Source organism: Marmota marmota, unplaced genomic scaffold (assembly GCF_001458135.2).
Source record: "Marmota marmota marmota unplaced genomic scaffold, marMar, whole genome shotgun sequence".
Lineage (NCBI taxonomy): Eukaryota > Metazoa > Chordata > Mammalia > Rodentia > Sciuridae > Marmota > Marmota marmota.
Window position 1 is genome coordinate 1,319,374 of NW_026000172.1, and position 17,273 is coordinate 1,336,646.

Sequence of the window (17,273 nt, forward strand, 5' to 3'; positions counted from 1 at the left end):
GCGTGTGCCTCTCGGGAAGGCTAAAGCGAGAAGCCGCCCGCCGTCTCCTACAGCTGGAGGTTCTGTAGGAGGGAGGCTACTCGGCCGAGTTGCGTAGACAATGGAGCCGACTCGCTTTGGGGTGGTGGTGCGGGCCGGCCTCTGCCTCACGCGCTCCGGGTGGGCCTAAAGAGAACGCTGGCCGCGGTTTTGGGTGGGCTGGAGGCGAGCCGGCGCGGTCCCCGCTTCACGCCGTTCCGCCGAGCCTGGTGAGGCCAGCACGTGGGCTTGAACACGAATTAGGCTCCAGCGTGGCGGACTACCAGTGCCATCGCCTGATGTCCTAGAGACCACCGGTGTTGGCTGCCATTGTGCTCGCCAGCACGTTCAGGTCTTGCAAGTAACTTAGGGCGAGGGAGTGTATTACAGAGGCCAACCGCGCTACCACTCGTTGGCAAAACAGAAGTTAGTTTGGAAATTATCTAGAAGTAAGATAATTATGGCTGTGTGTGTTCCGTGTGTTTAGAAATCACATGATACTCGGTTTTCAAATCCCATCACCTAAAGGCTCCAAAGCAGCCTCCCGTTGTTTAGTATTTTGACAGTCCCGCCCCGTCCTTGAGACCCAACACTCGTCCTTGAACCTCTCCATGCCAATGAGCGCTTACGTACTCCTATGGCCCTGTCCAGCCACATCCACAACTTACACCTCAACCTCTTTAGCAACCTCTTCAGCTTCAAGATCTCAGCCCTAAAAATTAATTAATTTTCTAATTCCTCGTGATATCAAATCCTTACTCCTCAGCCTCCATGTGCGGGTTATGATTTTTTTTTTTTTTACCATAAAATGTTATCAGGACTCTACTAAAGTAACTTGGATATTGAAGTCATATCATTTCCTTATGTAAAAGCATGCATTGAGCCAGTGGTGTAGGACACACTTATAATCCCAGCTGCTTGGGACGCTGAGGCAGAAGTCCTGGAAAGTTTGAGGCCAACCTGGGCAATTTAGCCAGACCCTGTATCTCAAAATAATACTAAAAGAAAGGATGAGGCAGCATATGGATCTTGCATGGAGGTAGAGCACTTGCCTAACATGTAAAAGTTCTTAGGTTAAATCCCTAGCACTGCAAAAATAATAAAAACAACCCAGTGACCCCTTCTCCAATTCATAAAGCCTTTGTGGATGTCAGTATAATTTTCAGCATATATAAATGTTTTGGGATTCAGTGGCCACCATAAATGTGAAAGCAATATGGCAGCAATAGTTCCAAGCTCATCATCCACTTATACACCCTGTATCTCAGACAAACTCAAGCATAATCATCTAAAATTTAATCCAGGGGACCCTGGAGAACCAGAGTACCTTTCAGAGGGTCCATAAAGTGAAAACTTTACATAATATAAGGCATTATTTGCCTTTTTATACTCAACATCTCGTTTTTTTTTAATAGGTGGACACAATATCTTTGCTTTATTTTTATTTATTTTTTTGTGGTGCTGAGGATCAAACCCAGTGCCTCATGCATGCAAGGCAAGCACTCTCCCTCTGAGCCACAACCCCAGCCCCAACATCTCTTTTTATTTTAATTGTTTTTTAATTGTGGATGGACACAATATATGTTTGCTTTATTTATTTTTATATGGTGCTGAGGATCGAATCCAGTGCCTCACACATGCTAGGCAAGTGCTCTACCGCTGAGCTACAACCATAGCTTTCATCATCTTATATTTGTATAGCAGTTTCACCAGAGACTGCCTGACTTACATTATTCCAAGGAACCGAATGCAGAAGCAAATTTCAAGAATCTGGTATTTTGTTATCCTAGACTTGAAAAGATTTTCAAAAAGGTAAAACAATACCACTCACTTTATTTTGGAATATTATTTATAAAAATGTTAGGTTAACATGTAATGGGTCTATAATTGTATCTCTGAGTGTTGTAGTGGGGAATGGAACACAGGAATGCCTACCACTGAGCTACATCCCCTGTCCTTTATGTTTTATTTTCAAACAGACTCTGGTTAAATTGCCCAGGATAGCCTCAAACTTCTGATTCTCCTGCCTCAACTTCTCAAGTTGCTAGAATTTACAAGTGTGTGCCAATTTGACTGGCTTATCATTTTTAAATAAATTACTAAGTGTGACAAGCAGAATAATGGTCCCCCAAAGATGTCTACTTTTTCCTGATCTCTGGAGTATGTTATCTTACATGATAAAAGGAATTCTGTAGATATGATTAATGATCTCTTGCAGGGCTCTGTAGTGCACACCTGTAATCTCAGGGACTCTAATCCCAGGGAAGCTGATGGAGAAGCATTGCAATTCAGGACCAACTTCAGCAACTTAGTAAGACCCTGTCTCGAAACAAAAAAATATGAAGCTGATAACAGCTCAGTGACAAAGCATCCCCGGGTTCGATCCTCAGCACCAAAAAAAAAAAAAAAAAGTTGAGAACAAGACACCAAGAGATCAGCATCTGGCATATATTGATTTTAGCCCTGTGAAACTCATTTTGGACTTCTTACCACAGAACTATAAGATAATTTTTGTCATTTAAGCAACTGTTTATGGCAACTTGATAGAGCAGTCATAGGAAATTGACACAATAACTTTAATTTTTCTCAATTTTCAATACCATAAATACCAATAGATGCAATCCATATAAGTGAAAGTTCTTGAGGATGAATTTTTTTTTTTTAAATGGGACTGTGCTTTTTTGCCCAGACTGGTCTCAAACTCAAGAGCTCAGTGATCCTCCTGCCTCAGCCGCCCAAGTTGCTTGTAAAGCACAGACTGCCATACCTCGCTCCTCAGTAACTTTTAAGAGTGTAAAAGGTTCTAAAACCAAAAATTTAAGAACCACCCCTCTAAATGAATGTCCTTACCTTAGTTAAAATCCTCCCCATTGTTAAGGTCCATCTTACAATGTACCTCCTCATTCCAGATCGCTCCAACCAGAAGCTTCCCTCCTCTCCTTTGATCTGCCCCAGTGAGCCCCTATGTTGTCTTAATTATGTTCTATACTTGTGACCTTATTGAGTGTGACTCTTGAGACAAGGTGTTTGGTCCTTACCCATTTCCACCAGTCAATAAATGTTGTATATGCATGGACTATCTCTGGGTGTTTCTTACGAAGATGTCACAGAATAGGGTTTCATTGCTGGTTTTCCCCATTTGAATGAATGAATATCAGAAAAGTATGTATGATTACTAATTTTCAGGAATAAAATAAGGAATGTAGGATGATTGAAGCAGTTGAGATGCTACTGTAAAATAACAAGTGCGTGTTACTGAATTTTAAAAATACACATGCTTCTGAGGTTTTAGATCCTTGGTAGAGAGAAGCCCCAAAACAAAACTAAAAGTGTGCAAGATGTCTAGGATATTTACATTCACTTGATTTATAATTGCCATTCAGTTTTTTTTCCAAAAGGATTTTTTATCACATTGCTATTTTTTTTCCCGTTCATGTATCCTAATATCTTCCAGTTTGGGAAGATTAACAAGTATTATTCTCCAAAATAAGCTCAATAAAAGAGCGGAAAGAAAGTTGTTTCCAGTACGTTGTGAACTTTAAATAGATCTTTCCATCACACATTCAGAACTTTTTTGAGGAGCCTAGTGCGGCGGTCGCTCCTGAAGTCCCAGCTGCTGGGAGGACGAGGCCGGAGGACGCTCAAGCATCCCAGCGAGACTCCGGTGCTCTCCCTCCCTTCTCGGTTCCCCCTGCTCACTCTCCCTACCGCCGGGAGGCGGCGCTGGCCACGCCCTCGTCCCTCCGAACTCCTACTCGGCCCCGGGGCTGGCCTGTCCCCTGTGCTTCGGCGCCTTCAGACCCAGCGCGGCCGCCGTAGCGAGGGCAGCAACATGGCCGCCTTGGTCTTGGCTGGTGTCCTGAGATCAGCTTCGGGTCGGTGAGAGCGGTGCGCGGCGCTCCTGCTTTCGCAGGGGCCCGGCGGGACGGGGTGGGCTTGGCGGCCGGAGGCTGAGCGGAGAGGCAATATCCCCGCTCTCCCGGAGCACGGTGCGAGCGGGCGACTCGGGCGCACACGGCCTCCGCGGGGTCCTGGGGCTCGGGGTCGCGGAGCGCCGCGTGCGGCCGGGGTGCGCCGCGGGCCGGGGTGCGTCGGGAGCAGAAGGAGAGGCCGCGCCTGTCCCTGCCGACTGCAGTCCAGACCAACCGGCCGGTGAGCGGCTGACCCTGTGTGTCAGGATAGCGCTCAGGAAGGAGAGGGCAGGCGGCCGTGCGCGGTTCCCCGCCGCGGAGGAGAACTCTCAGGGGGAACAGTGTGTGAGTGAGTGTGCACGAGAAGAGAAGGCAGCAGTGCGCGGTTCCCCACCGCGGGGGAGAGCTCTCAGGGGGGACGGTGTGTGTGAGTGTGAGTATGAGTGTGCACGAAAAGAGAAGGCCGCGGCGCACGGTTCCCCGCTGCGGGGGAGAGCTCTTACATGGGACAATGTGTGTGTGTGTGAGTGTGCAAGAGAAGAGAAGGCAGCGGCGCACGGTTCCCCGCCATGGGGGAGAGCTCTTACATGGGATAGTGTGTGTGTGAGTGTGAGTATGAGTGAGTGTGCATGAGAAGAGAAGCAGCGCTGCTCGCAGTTCTCCGCTGCGGGGGGAGAGCTCTTAGGTGGGACAGTGTATATGTGTGTGAGAGTGAGTATGAGTGAGTGTGCATGAGAAGAGAAGCAGCGCTGCACGCAGTTCCCTGCCACAGGGGAGAGCTCTTACGTGGGACAATGTGTGTGTGTGTGAGTGAGTGTGAGTGTGCACGAGAAGAGAAGGCAGCAGTGTGTTGTGTGCACGCGCACAGATTATAACACCCATAAGAGATCATTCACGTGGCTTACCAGCTTCGAGGCAGACCTGTGTAGCTCACACCCTCTCAGGAAAGCCCCTCCGCCCCTGCCCACCTCCCCAGAGTGCCCTGCTTCCGCGCTTGTTACCTGGCTGGCCTTTCCCTAGTGGCTTTAGCATCTGTTATGTGCACCTCCTGGTAACGCACAGAAGTTCCCTTGCCTGTCTTGAACTGTCAGGCGAATTCGTACAGCACACGCTCTGGCATCTGCCTCTGTATGAGATGGTTCCTGTCACACGTAGCTGCAGTGCTTTCCCATTGCTAGATGTAATATTCTCTTATGTGACTACTCCTTGACCCTCCATTCTATTCTTGGCAGATACTCGGGTGATTACAGTCTGGGGGCCATTCACAAAGCTGATTGATCTTGTGTCCCCATGCACAAGTGCAAGTGTTTCTAAGGGTGTCGTGTGTAAAACTAGCTGTGGGACTTCTGGGCCAGAGTATGTGTGTATACTCAGCATTGCCTGGTGTTGCCAAAATGCTTTCCGACACCATGTGCTCATTTATGGTTACCCCAGTAGTGGAGGCTCCTCATCCTCACCGACACTCAGTATTGTCACACCTACACATTTTTGTCAGTCTGATGACAATGTAGGGGTGTCTCAGTGAAGTTAAATATGTGTTTCTCTGATTAGTAATGAGCCTTAGTATGTTTACACATGTGTAATGGCCTTTTGAATTTATTTTATGAAATATCCACTTAAATATTTTGCTCATTTTTCATTGCATTTCTCACTGACTTTAGCAATGCCTCATGTGTTCTGGGGATGTGTATTCTTTTTTGGTTAGGTGTGTCCAGTGTCTTCTCTAACCCTGGCCTGTCTTTTTTCTTCTTTCTTTTTCTGTTGTCCTTGTCATGCTGGGGATTGAACCCAGGGCCTTGCACTGCCAGGTGGGCACTTTACCACTGAATCACACCTGCAGCCTTTGCCCCCTTTTCTTGAGACAGGCTGGCCTTCAACTTGCAGCCCTCCTGCCTTAGCCTCCCAGGTAGCTGGAATTGAAGGCGTGCCCCACCATGTCAGACTCTGCAGCTCTTGGCGTTCATTAATGTATTGTTAGGCCAACCACTCCTCCAATCACGTTAATGTTTTATCTCATTTAATTCTCATTATCACTCCATAACTAACCTAACTTAAATTTGAGGAAACTGGGGCACAGGGAGTTAAGTAACCTGCCCATAGTTACACTGCAAGTAATAGAGCTAAAACCAGAACGCAGACCCTCTGAATCAAACCCTGGCACTTTGCTTCCGCCCCACATGCCTGTTTGTCAGGCGAGACCAGTGCAGTGGACAACAGGCAGTGGTTCTGGGTCCTGGCTGAGCATCCGACTCATGTGGAGCTTTTTTAGAAACCACCTTCATTGTGGTAGAATTTGCCTAAAGTTACTAGTTTTGTGTGTTCAAGTTAATGGAACTTCTAATAAGTTTAGCAAGTTGTGCAGCTATCATGCACTCCAGCTTTAGGACATTTCAGTCATCTTTGGAACTTTTTTAGCAGGTGCCTTCTTTTTTTTTTGTTGGAGAATGGGTACCAGGGATGGAGCTCAGGGGCACTTGACCACTGAGCCACATCCCCAGCCCTATTTTGTATTTTATTTAGAGACAGGATCTCACTGAGTTGCTTAGGGCCTCGCTAAGTTGCTGAGGCTGGCTTTGAACTTGCAATTCTCCTTTCTCAGCCTTCTGAGCTGCTGGGGTTACAGGCGTGTGCCACTACGCCTGGCCAGCAGGTGCCTTCTTGAGTCCCACAAGAGACACAGTCTAGTGGACTAGTGCAGTCACAGCTCAGAGAGGTTCTCATTTGCATAATGGCCACACAGTGACGAAAACTGTACCCACCCACACACCTCTGTCCTCTCCATCCTGCCTTCTGACCTGCTCTGCCTCATTTCCCACTGCTTGTCCCCAGGCCTCTCTACTGCAGCCTGGCCAGCAATATGCAGCTTCACCACAGATCTGGTCTCCTCCCCTGTGTTTGTTTCCACCCCCAGGTCTTTGCTGCCGCAGTTCATCTTACCTGAAGTTTGTTCCTCCCTTTTGGGACTGGGGATTGAACCCAGGGGCTCTTTTTATCATGGTGCTACATTCCCAGCCCTTTTTCATATTTTATTTTGAAACAGGGTCTTGCTAAGTTGCTTATGTCCTCCTGCTTCAGCCTCCCCACTTGTGCTTCACCACAGCCAGCGGCTCTGTGCACTTTTGAGAGGAAGCTCAAGTGCCTGTTCTGTTCTCGCCACTAATGCTGCTCTCAAACTCTGTTCTTTCCACTGGGGTGTCTGACCTGCTTGCTGTTCCCCCTCCCCAGGCTGTAAGATCTGTGGGAATGAATCTCCCACATACCTTGTCCTTTAGTACCAAACACATCAGCCTGGACCACAGTGACAGTTGTACAGTTCTCTAACTTTTCTAAAAATCATTAAATTGAACACATAAAATGGGTTAAATTTACTATATGTAAGATACACCTCAGTAATAAAGGGGGAAGCTCCCTGGGTGAGTCTGATGCGCAGAACACTTTAACCACATTCACCCCTTGGCTGCTGTGATGTATTGACTATAAACTTATCTTGATGTTGGTTTTGGAGTACCAGAGTAAGCACATGCACTCCCTCTTTTCACAGGACTCCTGCGGCCCCTGAACATCTTGGCATCCTCAGCCTGTAGGAACAGTGCCAAGAGTGCCTGTGTTGACTCTGTGCTGTCCACTGGGCGGCTCAGTCACGTGCAAACGCCCGTCATTTGCTCTGCTCCCAGGCTTGTGGGAAACCTGATGTGTGGGCATCTTACAATCCTTAATAGGTAGAGTGTGTTTCAATAAATATAATGCATGAAAGTTTTAAGAACATTCATGCCTGGGCTGGGAGTGAGGTTCATGGTAGAATACTTGTGTAGCATACCCAAGAGTTCGATCCCCAGCACCACAGAAAATAAAAAAATACTCATTCCTGTCAGACATCAGAGAACCAAATGATGTGGTTTGCCTGTCTGGAGCTGATTGTACGGCTATGCCTGACCGAGTGGGAGGCTCAGATTGACATCCACATACCCAGGTGCCAGCAGTGGAAACTGCCAATCAGAGCACATTTTTAAAAGTTTGTTTCTTTCCCCCTTTGCAATGCTGGAATGAAACCCAGGGCCACATCCCCAGCCCAGAGTATTCTGATGCACAAGTGGTTTCCTGATAGAAGCATCAGGCAAATCAGAGGCTGGACAAGAGGCTCAGCCTATAAGGCTGGGCGGTGTGTGTTCTTTACCTGGTCAGCAAGTAAGCACCCTTGGGTGCCCAGCACCATACTTGGCAGAAAGGACAAAAGGACACGTTGAAGTCCTCAAGGAGTTTATATCTGGTGGGTAGTTGGATTAGAAATCAGGTAATTAAAATATAGTCGGATAAGTTCTTTCACAGGGTCTGAAGAAGGAATGGGTTTTATTTATTTTTGGTGCTAGAGATTGACTCCGGGCCTTGCTTGTGCTATGCATGTGCTCTACCACTGAGCTGCGTCTCCAGCCGGGGTAGATTTTAGAAGGCTTGCAGTTGGTGAAGGTTGATATTCTTTTTAAATTTATGTATTTATTTTTGCAGTAATAAATTGAACTCAAGGGTGTTCTGCCACTGAGCTACATCCCCAGTCCTGTTTATTCTTTATTTTGAGACAGGGTCTGGCTAAATGGCCCAGGCTGGCTTGGAACTTGCTCTTTTACTAAGTAGTGGGATGGCAGGCACAGCCACTGGCCCAGCTGGTAGTTGCTGTTCTTATTTGCACGTAGTCCATGGAATCATTGGAGTATATTGTATATTAAAAATTCCCCTCCATTTAAGTGGAGCAGCCTTACTCCTGAATGCTGTATGGAACTAGATGTTATCCTTTAATCAGTCTGATCACTCGTTAACATTTTAAAATGTATTCTAGAGTGGCCCCTTTGCTCCCCAACATCCTCAAGCCTCCCGTCAGAACCTTGACGTACTGCAGTACTCGGAAGGGCAAGAGAAAGACTGTGAAAGCTGTCATCTACCGGTTTTTTCGACTTCATTCTGGCCTTTGGCTGAGGAGAAAGGTGAGTCTTTCTGCTGTTGCCTTGTTGAGTACATCCTGATGCAGAGTTCCACCTCTCGACGCTGTGTCCTGCCTTACCTGGAGCTCTTCTGGCTGTGGAGCCTGGCAGGCCTCTGCAGTGATCCCATGAGACAGCGTCCCTGTGTTGCCCACAGTGTTTGCTGTGGGCGGGCCCCTCCTTGTTTGACAGATCATTCCATTTCAGAAGCGGTCCTGGATTTGTTGGTAAACGGTTGGCTAAAACTCTTGAGCCCATTTTTCAAGGGAGGAACAGGGTGGCAGGCCGTGTCCCACAGCAGTCAGCAGCGCCATCTTCCAGGGAGGAGCAGAGTGGTGGGCCGTCTCCCATGGCAGTCAGCATTGGGAGCAGCTGAACTGAGTTCTGAGGGTCAAGTTTTGTGGAGTCCTTAGAGATAGTTGCTCTCCTTTGTGATCATATTAGTTATCTCCAGCCCTCGCTGGTCCTGCGTAGAATGGCTGGCTTTCCTTCCTTCCTTCCTGTATCCCTTTTACTGGGCTCCAGACCCCTCATGTGACTATAAAGGGCCTGATCAAACTCTCCAGCCATAACTCCTGCTCCAGTTCAGTGCCCCCAGCGGTATACTGTGTGCAGAACAACCTGCTTCACCAAACTGTTTTTTTCTTTTTTCTTTTGGAACTGAGGATTGAACCCAGGGGTGCTCTACCACTGAGCCACATCCCACACCATTTTTAGTTTTGAGACAGGGTCTTAGTAAATCTCTCAGGGCCCCACTAAACTGCTGAGGCTGGTCTCAAACTTGAGATTGATCCTTCTGCCTCAGTCTACCCGTGCACCACCATGCCTGGTTCAAAGAAATGTTTCAAAAAAAAGACAACAAAAAAACCTGCATTGGTTAATTCATACTAATGTAGGAAAACAAAGTATTTTCTTTGGCATAGCTCCACCCAGGTGTGGCTAATGTTCATTATTTATTCCCTCCTTCCATTTCTTAGAAATTGCCTAAAAGGTTTATCTGTTTCTTTTTCTGTCTCTTTCAGTACTGAGGATTGAACCGAGGAGTGCTCTGTCACTGAGCTGCCTCCTCAGCCCTTTTTATTTTCTATGTTGAGACAGAGTCCTGCTAAGTTGCCCAGGCAGGCTTTGAACTTGTGATCCTCCTGCCTCAGGATCTCGAATCACTAGGGTTACAGGCATGCACCACCCTGCCCAGCCTATTTTCTGTGATTTTAATTTAAATAATTTTTTCTGAAACATTAAATTATCTGTTAATATATATGTTTTTCAAACTGCAAATGCTTCTTCTACCCTCTCCCCACTAAAGATGTCTCCCCAAAGCTTCTCAGCCCTGTGGAAGTCTGGGTTTGTTCCCACTGGGCCCATGAACCGTGAGTTGTGAAAATAACCTGTCATTTCCTACGTAATGTGATATACGTCTGTAATATTATCTCGCAGGCTGGTTATAAAAAAAAATTATGGAAAAAGACAGCTGCAAGAAAAAGACGCTTGAGGGAATTCGTGTTCTGCAATAAAACCCAGAGTAAACTCCTAGATAAGATGACGACATCTTTCTGGAAGAGGCGGAACTGGTACGTCGATGACCCCTATCAGAAGTACCACGATCGCACCAACCTCAGAGTGTAGAGAAGAGTCTCGGCTCCTGTCCCTGAATGTCCTCTTTGTCCTCGTGACGCCTTGCTAACGAGTGAGCTAGGACTTGAAGTGAATTGTACTGGCTGATGTCAAACACACAACACCAGTATTAAACCTGAGGAAGTCTTACAGTGAGTGATTTCGCGTGCTGGGATCTGGCCAGGGAACTGGAATTCAAGGTTGTGCGTGGTTTTTCACCTCAGTGCTGGTTTCACTAGTCACCCCAGTTAGGCTTCTTTAGCTGCAAGGAATCTAAACTGAGGGCGAGGTCAGAAGACTAACGCCAGCTGGTGAGCCCCAGCAGTGACCCCATCTAAGGACACAGCCTCAGAGGAGCTGGGACCCTCTCAGCAGCCCCACCTGGGCGGGGGGGAGGCTGCCACTCTGCAGGCGCCTGGCTCACCACTCCTACTGGCTCAGCACGTGGGCAGCCTGCCTTCTTTGCTCCCCTCGCTCTGCAGGGCTTGTGCTTGGGAGTAGCTCCCATCCCCTCTCAGTAACTGCAGCCTGTAGCCTTGAGGTTCTACCTCCTGACCTTCATCTGCAGAGAGACTCCAGCTGGGGGGCTCCCACATACCCAGGCCTCACTGGTGTCACCTCTGGTGTAGGGATCGGCTCTTCCTAGGTCAGGAGCTCCCATCCCATTCGGTTGTCTGCCGCTTCACTGGGAGCAGAGACTGGTGACAGGAGCAGTTTTGCTTAGAGGTGAGCACAGGAGGCGCGCGCCTGGCCTCTTGAGTTCTGAGTGCATGGTTCACGGGGGTTCTCATGCAGTTTTTTGGTGCGGGATGTATTCATAGAAGAGTAAATGCATAACCTTTCAGTGTGAGGTGCCCTCTTGAGACGGGGCTGTACAAGACAAAGACTTTGTACCCACGTCTCAAGGAACACTGTATTTCTCAAATTCAGTTTGACCTCTTGAGGGTTCATATTTTCATATGTAAGAGTAAACTCTTCCCCAAATACTCCAAAAATGCATTGTAGAATTAAGAGGGGGAGGTGATTTCAGGAGCGATGCAGGTGGCTACACAGGCTTTCTGTGGAGAGGGCTGGTAGTGGCTCTCAGCTCCCTCACCAGACTCCTCGGGAGGCGCTTCAGAAAGCACTGTTGTGTCAAAGCCACTGCTAAATAGAACGAGGGGGGTCGCTGTGCCGGCCCCTTCCTCCAGGGTTGGCAAGATGAGCTCCTCTTCTGCCAGGGAGGTAAGCACATTGAAGTCAAGGTGCATCAGCAGGAAGTTGGGGGTCATTGAGTGAAAAGGGGCAGCAGTAGAATGTTCTGAAGCCAGAGGGCCATGTGTGTCTGTTACAGGCTCTTGCTCTCTGGCACGCCTCTTGCGGGGTGAACAGGTGTCTTAAAAGCCAGGGAGCAGGACCCTTTCCCAGCCTCCATGGTGATGTGAACATGGACGACTAGTGTCTGTTGCAGGCCTCAGAGCAACTTAGCTTCTCTAGGCCAGGGACAGCAGGGGAGAGAGGAGGACCAGCAGGCAGGGCCTCAGCATCCAGAGATGGGCTGAGGTGAACGGGCCTGTGGGCACTCCATTCTGGGGGTAGGAGGGCTTATCAAAACCATTTTATAGGGGCTGGGGCTGGGGCTCAGAGGTAGAGTGTTCACCTAGCATGCGTGAGGCCCTGAGTTCCATCCTCAGCACCACATAAATATAAAATACAGATATTGTGTCCACCTGTAATTAAAAAATAAATATTAAAAAAACTATTTTCTAGTTTGACAGTAAAACAGCTCTCATTAAATGATATTCAAGCATGCTCGTAATTCAGAAAGTGTGTGGATAGTCTATTCAAGTATATAATTTATTGGACACCCACCATGTCCCAGTGTAGTTATAAGACTGGGCCCAAATCACAGAGCTGCTGAACTCCATGCCAGCCATGCAGAGGAATCGCCGTGGACTCCTGATTTAAATTAGAGGACACAGAAGCTCAGCATTAAATAAGTTTCCCAAAAGTACGCTCATGCGTCCCAGGACAGGAGTCAGATTCCTGGGGTCCTCTCTGTCGCCCTCAGTCTTCTGACAGCGAAAGGAAATTCTTAATCTAAATCAACAGTGACTGATGTAGTACTGTAAGTACTAAATCATTTGTAACACTATTACTTCACCTGTTTTGGGTTTGTTTTTATAGTCCTGGGTAAATCCAGGGCCTCACACATGCTAGGCAAGCACTCTACCCCTGAGCACATCCCCAGCTCTGGACTTGAACTTGCCCTCCTGCCTCAGCCTCCCAAATAACTGAGATTACAGGAGTAGCCACTACACCATGCCTAGTTCATCTTTGAAATTTTATTTATTTATTCTTTCTTTTAGAGACAGGGTCTCACTGAAGTGCTATAAGTTGCTGAGGCTGGCTTTGAGCTTTCAATCCTCCTGCCTCAGCCTCCCAAGCTGCTGGGATTACAGGTGTGGCCACCATACCCAGCTCATCTTTGACATTTTATAACTGCTATTCTGTTATTTGTCAACTCTTTTTGCGGGGTGGGGTATCAGAGATTAGACTCAGGGGCACTCAACCACTGAGCCATGTCCCCAGCCCTATTTTGTATTTTATTAAGAGACAGGGTCTCACTGAGTTGCTTAGTTCCTCTCTTGCTGAGATCAGCTTTGAACTCCTGATCCTCCTGTGTCAGCCTCCCGAGCTGCTGGGATCATAGGTGTGCCCCACTGTGCCTGGCTGTTTGTCAATACTAATCTGTTGGCACTGGATCTGGCTCAATGAAAAACAGAATGGATTTCCAGCCTTCCCATCCCCCCTCCTCCCTGCTGCCCTCTGAACCTGCTTCTTTTCTGCTGCCTCTTGTCAAACAGGCACAGTCCTTGTGTCAGACAGGTAGACTCTGGGACTATAAGAACAACGAGAATGGGCCTGGCTTTGATATTCTCAAGTCTCCGTGGCCACCCAAGAGGCTTGAGCCCACCTGTTGCTATTGAAGGGTAGGCCCTGCAGGGCTGAGTCATCACTACTCTACCTCGTGCGCTGTACATGCACGGCGCTCTCCTCATCTGTACAGGTGCCCTCGTCTGTAGGTGGACAAGTGCTCAGGAGGAAAGCAACAGACCACAGGTCTCTGCAGAATCGCAGCCAGCTACTCTGTCTTCACAGCTGTCCAGTCTCCACTGATGATCTTTAGACTGTAAAATTGATGCTTTCAGGGAGATCATCTGGTTTTGCAAACACAGTATCACTTAATTTTTTTCCTCCCATAATCCTATGCAGTTCACATGGGGCCAAGTTTCCATGCCAGCTGGTGATTGAGCATTCTGTTTCTAATTCTTGTTAGGTTCCATGTGTGTGTGTGTGCACACACGTGGTCCTGGGGTTGAACCCAGGAGCATACCCCCAGCCCTTTTCTAGATTTTCCTTTGAATTGGGTGCAGTGGTAGATGTTTGTTATCCCAATGACTTGGTAGGCTGATAGGAGAATCGAAAGTTCAAGGTTAGCCTCAGCAACTTAGCAAGATCCTGTCTCAGAAGGGTTGGGGATGTGTCTCAGGGGTGAAACCACCCCTGGGTTTCATCCCCAGGACCAGTTTTTTTTTTTTTTTTTACTTGGAGACATGTTCTCACTAAATTGTTGAGCCTGGCCTTGAATTTGTGATCCCTCTGTCTCAGCCTCTCAAGTTGCCAGGATCACAGGCATACCACTGGTCCTGGCCTTTCCAGATTTTTAAGGAACATTTCCTCTTTCCTCATAAGCCAAATATTACAAGGACATTTCTTAAAAGAAAGATGTTAAGACTTTATTCAAGCATTATAACAAAACAGCAAACGTCAGCTTTTGGAATACTGTCATTCACATCCCTTCGATGCACGGTCCAATCTCCGATGGTCCTATGGAGACGGCAGGGAGCACAGTCGCTGTCCACAGCGCCTGTTCCTTGCGTGTCCGGCCACAGGGTGAAGCGCGTCCTCTGCCACTCGAGTGCTGTGTGGGGCCAGGGGAGGGCTTATGGCGGTGGTGTACACGCACTGCACAGACACACGGACAGTATCACAGAGGACCCACGTAAAGGCCAGCAGGGCTGGGGAGGGGGGTGGTGGTGAGGCTCTGCTGAGGATGGAGAGCAGGAGATCCCGCTCACCTCAGAAGCAACAGGTGCTGGAGGCCAGCAGCTAACCGTCATGAAGGGGAAGTCAGACTTCCGAGCTAGTGTGTCCGTAAGTCACACACTGAAATCATCCGGTGGCATCTTCTAAACAGAACGCACCGCTGCTTGCACACTGATAGGCATTCGCATTCACACAGATAACACAGCGTGGTGGGTGAGGAAACACGTTTGCCAAAAGCATGATGGCTGCTCCCAGGTGTGCGTGTGTGTCCCCAAGAGGCGACTCCCTAGTTGGCACCGGGAAAGCGCAGGGCACTCGGCAGCAGGTGCCTCCCATCTGTCTCTGACCGTGGACTGACTGCACAGCCTTCTACAAGGTGGGGTGCACGCTGCTGGTTCTGGCACACTTGATAGTCTGGACCTGTCCACCTTTCCATTGTAGAATCAAAAATACAGCATGACCCATTGTTAAAGCTATTGTTATTTTGGCAAAATAATAAAAAAAATTGGTAGAAAGCTGCCTCACTTGAGCTTTTTGCACTTGTTTCTGGTCACACTGAGTATGCCCAACTAAGTAAACACACTGTAAAGGGTACACCATTCCTCGTCTGGGACCACGCAGGGATTCTTTTCCCTAGCAGGTTCAGGAATTGGGGGGTGTGGGCCAGAGACCGAGAGCAGAGGCCTCTGACCTCTCAGCCATGAAACTACTTTTAGGTGGATTTTCGTAAATCCTTATAAACTTCAGAATCACCATCAGAGGTCCTGTGGGAAGGAGGGATTCCAGTGTGTATGTCTGGCCACAGTCAACTTGGACTAGACCCCTTTGCACGACAGCACCCTCGGCAGCCCGTGTGCAGGCCTTGGGTGGGTCTCGGTAACTGGGCCTGCTTGCAGCCGGGTTGACAGCTCTGAGTGACTTGAGACACTACTTCTCTAGCCTTGAGGGTGAGTCTAAGAACAAACACAATCCAACTGTATGAGACCTGCACAGTGGCCAAGGCATGCAAGACACAGGGACACCAACTCTAAGCACAAATACACTAGTCCTACGTTTTGGCTCAGCTCTGGGGTGGCAGCTACCTCAGACCCACTGTCACTTCATCCAGGTGCTGCTCAAAATTCCAGTCTAAGCAGGGAGTTCCCTCAGAGCTGGACTGCCCTGGGAGGAGTCCTGGCTTGTGTGGAATCTCCAAGGTTGGCTCCGCTCACATCCCACAGGTCAGGAAGGCAGCAGAAGGTGGAGCCACAGCTGCCCAGGGTTTCCAGCCCCCTTGGTGAGGTGTGTCCGCCTGCTGGGGCGTATCTGAAACAGCACTTGTTTCTGCCTGTTCTCTGCAAGGTGCTCAGTGGAGGCTCCTCTGCCTGGGGAGATCAGCACTGATCACTATGAGGGAGAAACAGTACTTTGCCAAGCACTTTCGAGACCCTCGACATTCTTCAAGCAGCTCTGCAAAGTGCCCATGCCCAGGAAGACTGCCAAGTGAGCCCTACAGGGGTTCTGCAGGCCCCCCAGACCCAGGCAGGAGTGGAGCTTCCTGTGCCCTCCCCCCGCCCGGGGGCTTTGCTGGGCTCTCCAGCCCCTGCCCTCCGAGCTGCCGCCTCACAACTGTGGCAAGAAGGAACCATCTTCCTTCAGGGTAGCTGGATTTGAAAGCTTTAAAAGCACATAAAAGACATGATCTAGAATTGATTTTTTTTTTTTTAACAATTCTGTTTTTACAGTTTTCTCACTTATTGGAACCTCTGGCAGCCCTTGCAAGCTCATTACGTTAAGCCAAAGCCATAAATATGTTCATCAGAGTCCAAAGGAGTAGTACCAAGAAAAAAAAAAGTTTTTAAAAAAATTGCTTTGTTTGCATTTACAGGACTAAAAACTAAGTCTGCAACAGATAAATTACAAGTGTACAACTCAGCAGCACAGGGGAGATCTCTGACGTTCTGAAAGCACACTGCTCTCTGTAGTGACCATCCAGTGGAGGGGACATACCGACCTCAGAAGGCATGACAGTCACCCCACTATCACCTTTCCCTTAGCCTCTCCCCAGCAAAACAAAGGAAGAAGAGAAGAAAAGGGGAGGGAAGAAAGAGAAATCCCGAGAGGCAAAGGGCGTGAGGCAAGGCAGAGTCCGCGCGTGGATCTGGATGGTGACCAGCTCTTTAAGGCAGAGGAGAGACGCTCTGTGGATCCGGTGCCGATGGCTCATCTCACTCACGTGGTTTCGGTGGCCGAGGACGAGGTACTCTTCTTCCTGAAGCGGGATCGCAGGAGTCTAGGCGGTGCCTGGCAGAGAGAACAGAACAGACACCCCTCCGTGTGGCACGAACGTGTGACCTCAGGACAGCACCAGGGCTGCGTGGGGACATCAGCAGGAGCGCGGCAGTGAGCAGAGGGATCTCCCTGGGCCTCCACGCACCCCGTGAAGCGGAGCCTCCCACAGGGCTGCTCCATGGGCCCCAGTCCCTGGCTGCCCGGGGAGCATTGTGCAGAGGGCACTGTCTCATTGTCCCCAGCAATGACGCAGAGGGGAGCAGTGACGCAGAGGAGAACTGCTCTGCTCTGGCCTCTGCCACGTCTGTACTTCCTCTGCGCTGGCCTTGCGTCCCCTGGGACAGCCTCGAGGGCCCAGTGCCCACTCAGGATGCAAAGCCATTGTGCTCCACAAACC

General features: G+C 48.9%; 3 protein-coding genes across 3 annotated transcripts in view; 1 reads left to right on the forward strand and 2 right to left on the reverse strand.

Moving 5' to 3' along the window:
* Positions 1-3,749, reverse strand: part of Immt (inner membrane mitochondrial protein) — a 44,725-nt gene extending 40,976 nt beyond the window's left edge. Inside the window, exon 1 of the mRNA XM_048787801.1 lies at positions 3,731-3,749. The gene's annotated coding sequence lies outside the window, so the exon portion shown is untranslated. The remainder of the gene's footprint in view (positions 1-3,730) is intronic.
* Positions 3,745-10,666, forward strand: Mrpl35 (mitochondrial ribosomal protein L35). The gene is made up of 4 exons (XM_048787805.1): positions 3,745-3,893; positions 7,471-7,648; positions 8,761-8,905; positions 10,340-10,666. The coding sequence occupies exons 1-4, from the start codon at positions 3,851-3,853 to the stop codon at positions 10,526-10,528; spliced, it is 555 nt and encodes a 184-aa protein (XP_048643762.1). The 5' UTR covers positions 3,745-3,850; the 3' UTR covers positions 10,529-10,666.
* Positions 10,667-14,273: 3,607 nt separating this feature from the next.
* The window catches only part of Reep1 (receptor accessory protein 1), an 81,105-nt gene continuing 78,105 nt past the window's right edge, over positions 14,274-17,273 (reverse strand). The window contains exon 9 of the mRNA XM_048787804.1: positions 14,274-16,888. Within this exon, the coding sequence (XP_048643761.1) occupies positions 16,817-16,888 (72 nt within the window). The 3' untranslated portion in view covers positions 14,274-16,816. The remainder of the gene's footprint in view (positions 16,889-17,273) is intronic.

What these genes read in the sequence shown, in the direction of transcription:
- Mrpl35 (XM_048787805.1), top strand. Translation starts at nt 3,851, where the DNA reads ATGGCCGCCTTGGTCTTGGCTGGTGTCCTGAGATCAGCTTCGG. An exon ending in CATCTTACAATCCTTAATAG is followed by an intron (nt 7,649 to 8,760) that starts GTAGAGTGTGTT and finishes AATGTATTCTAG; the next exon opens with AGTGGCCCCTTTGCTCCCCA. An exon ending in GCCTTTGGCTGAGGAGAAAG is followed by an intron (nt 8,906 to 10,339) that starts GTGAGTCTTTCT and finishes ATTATCTCGCAG; the next exon opens with GCTGGTTATAAAAAAAAATT.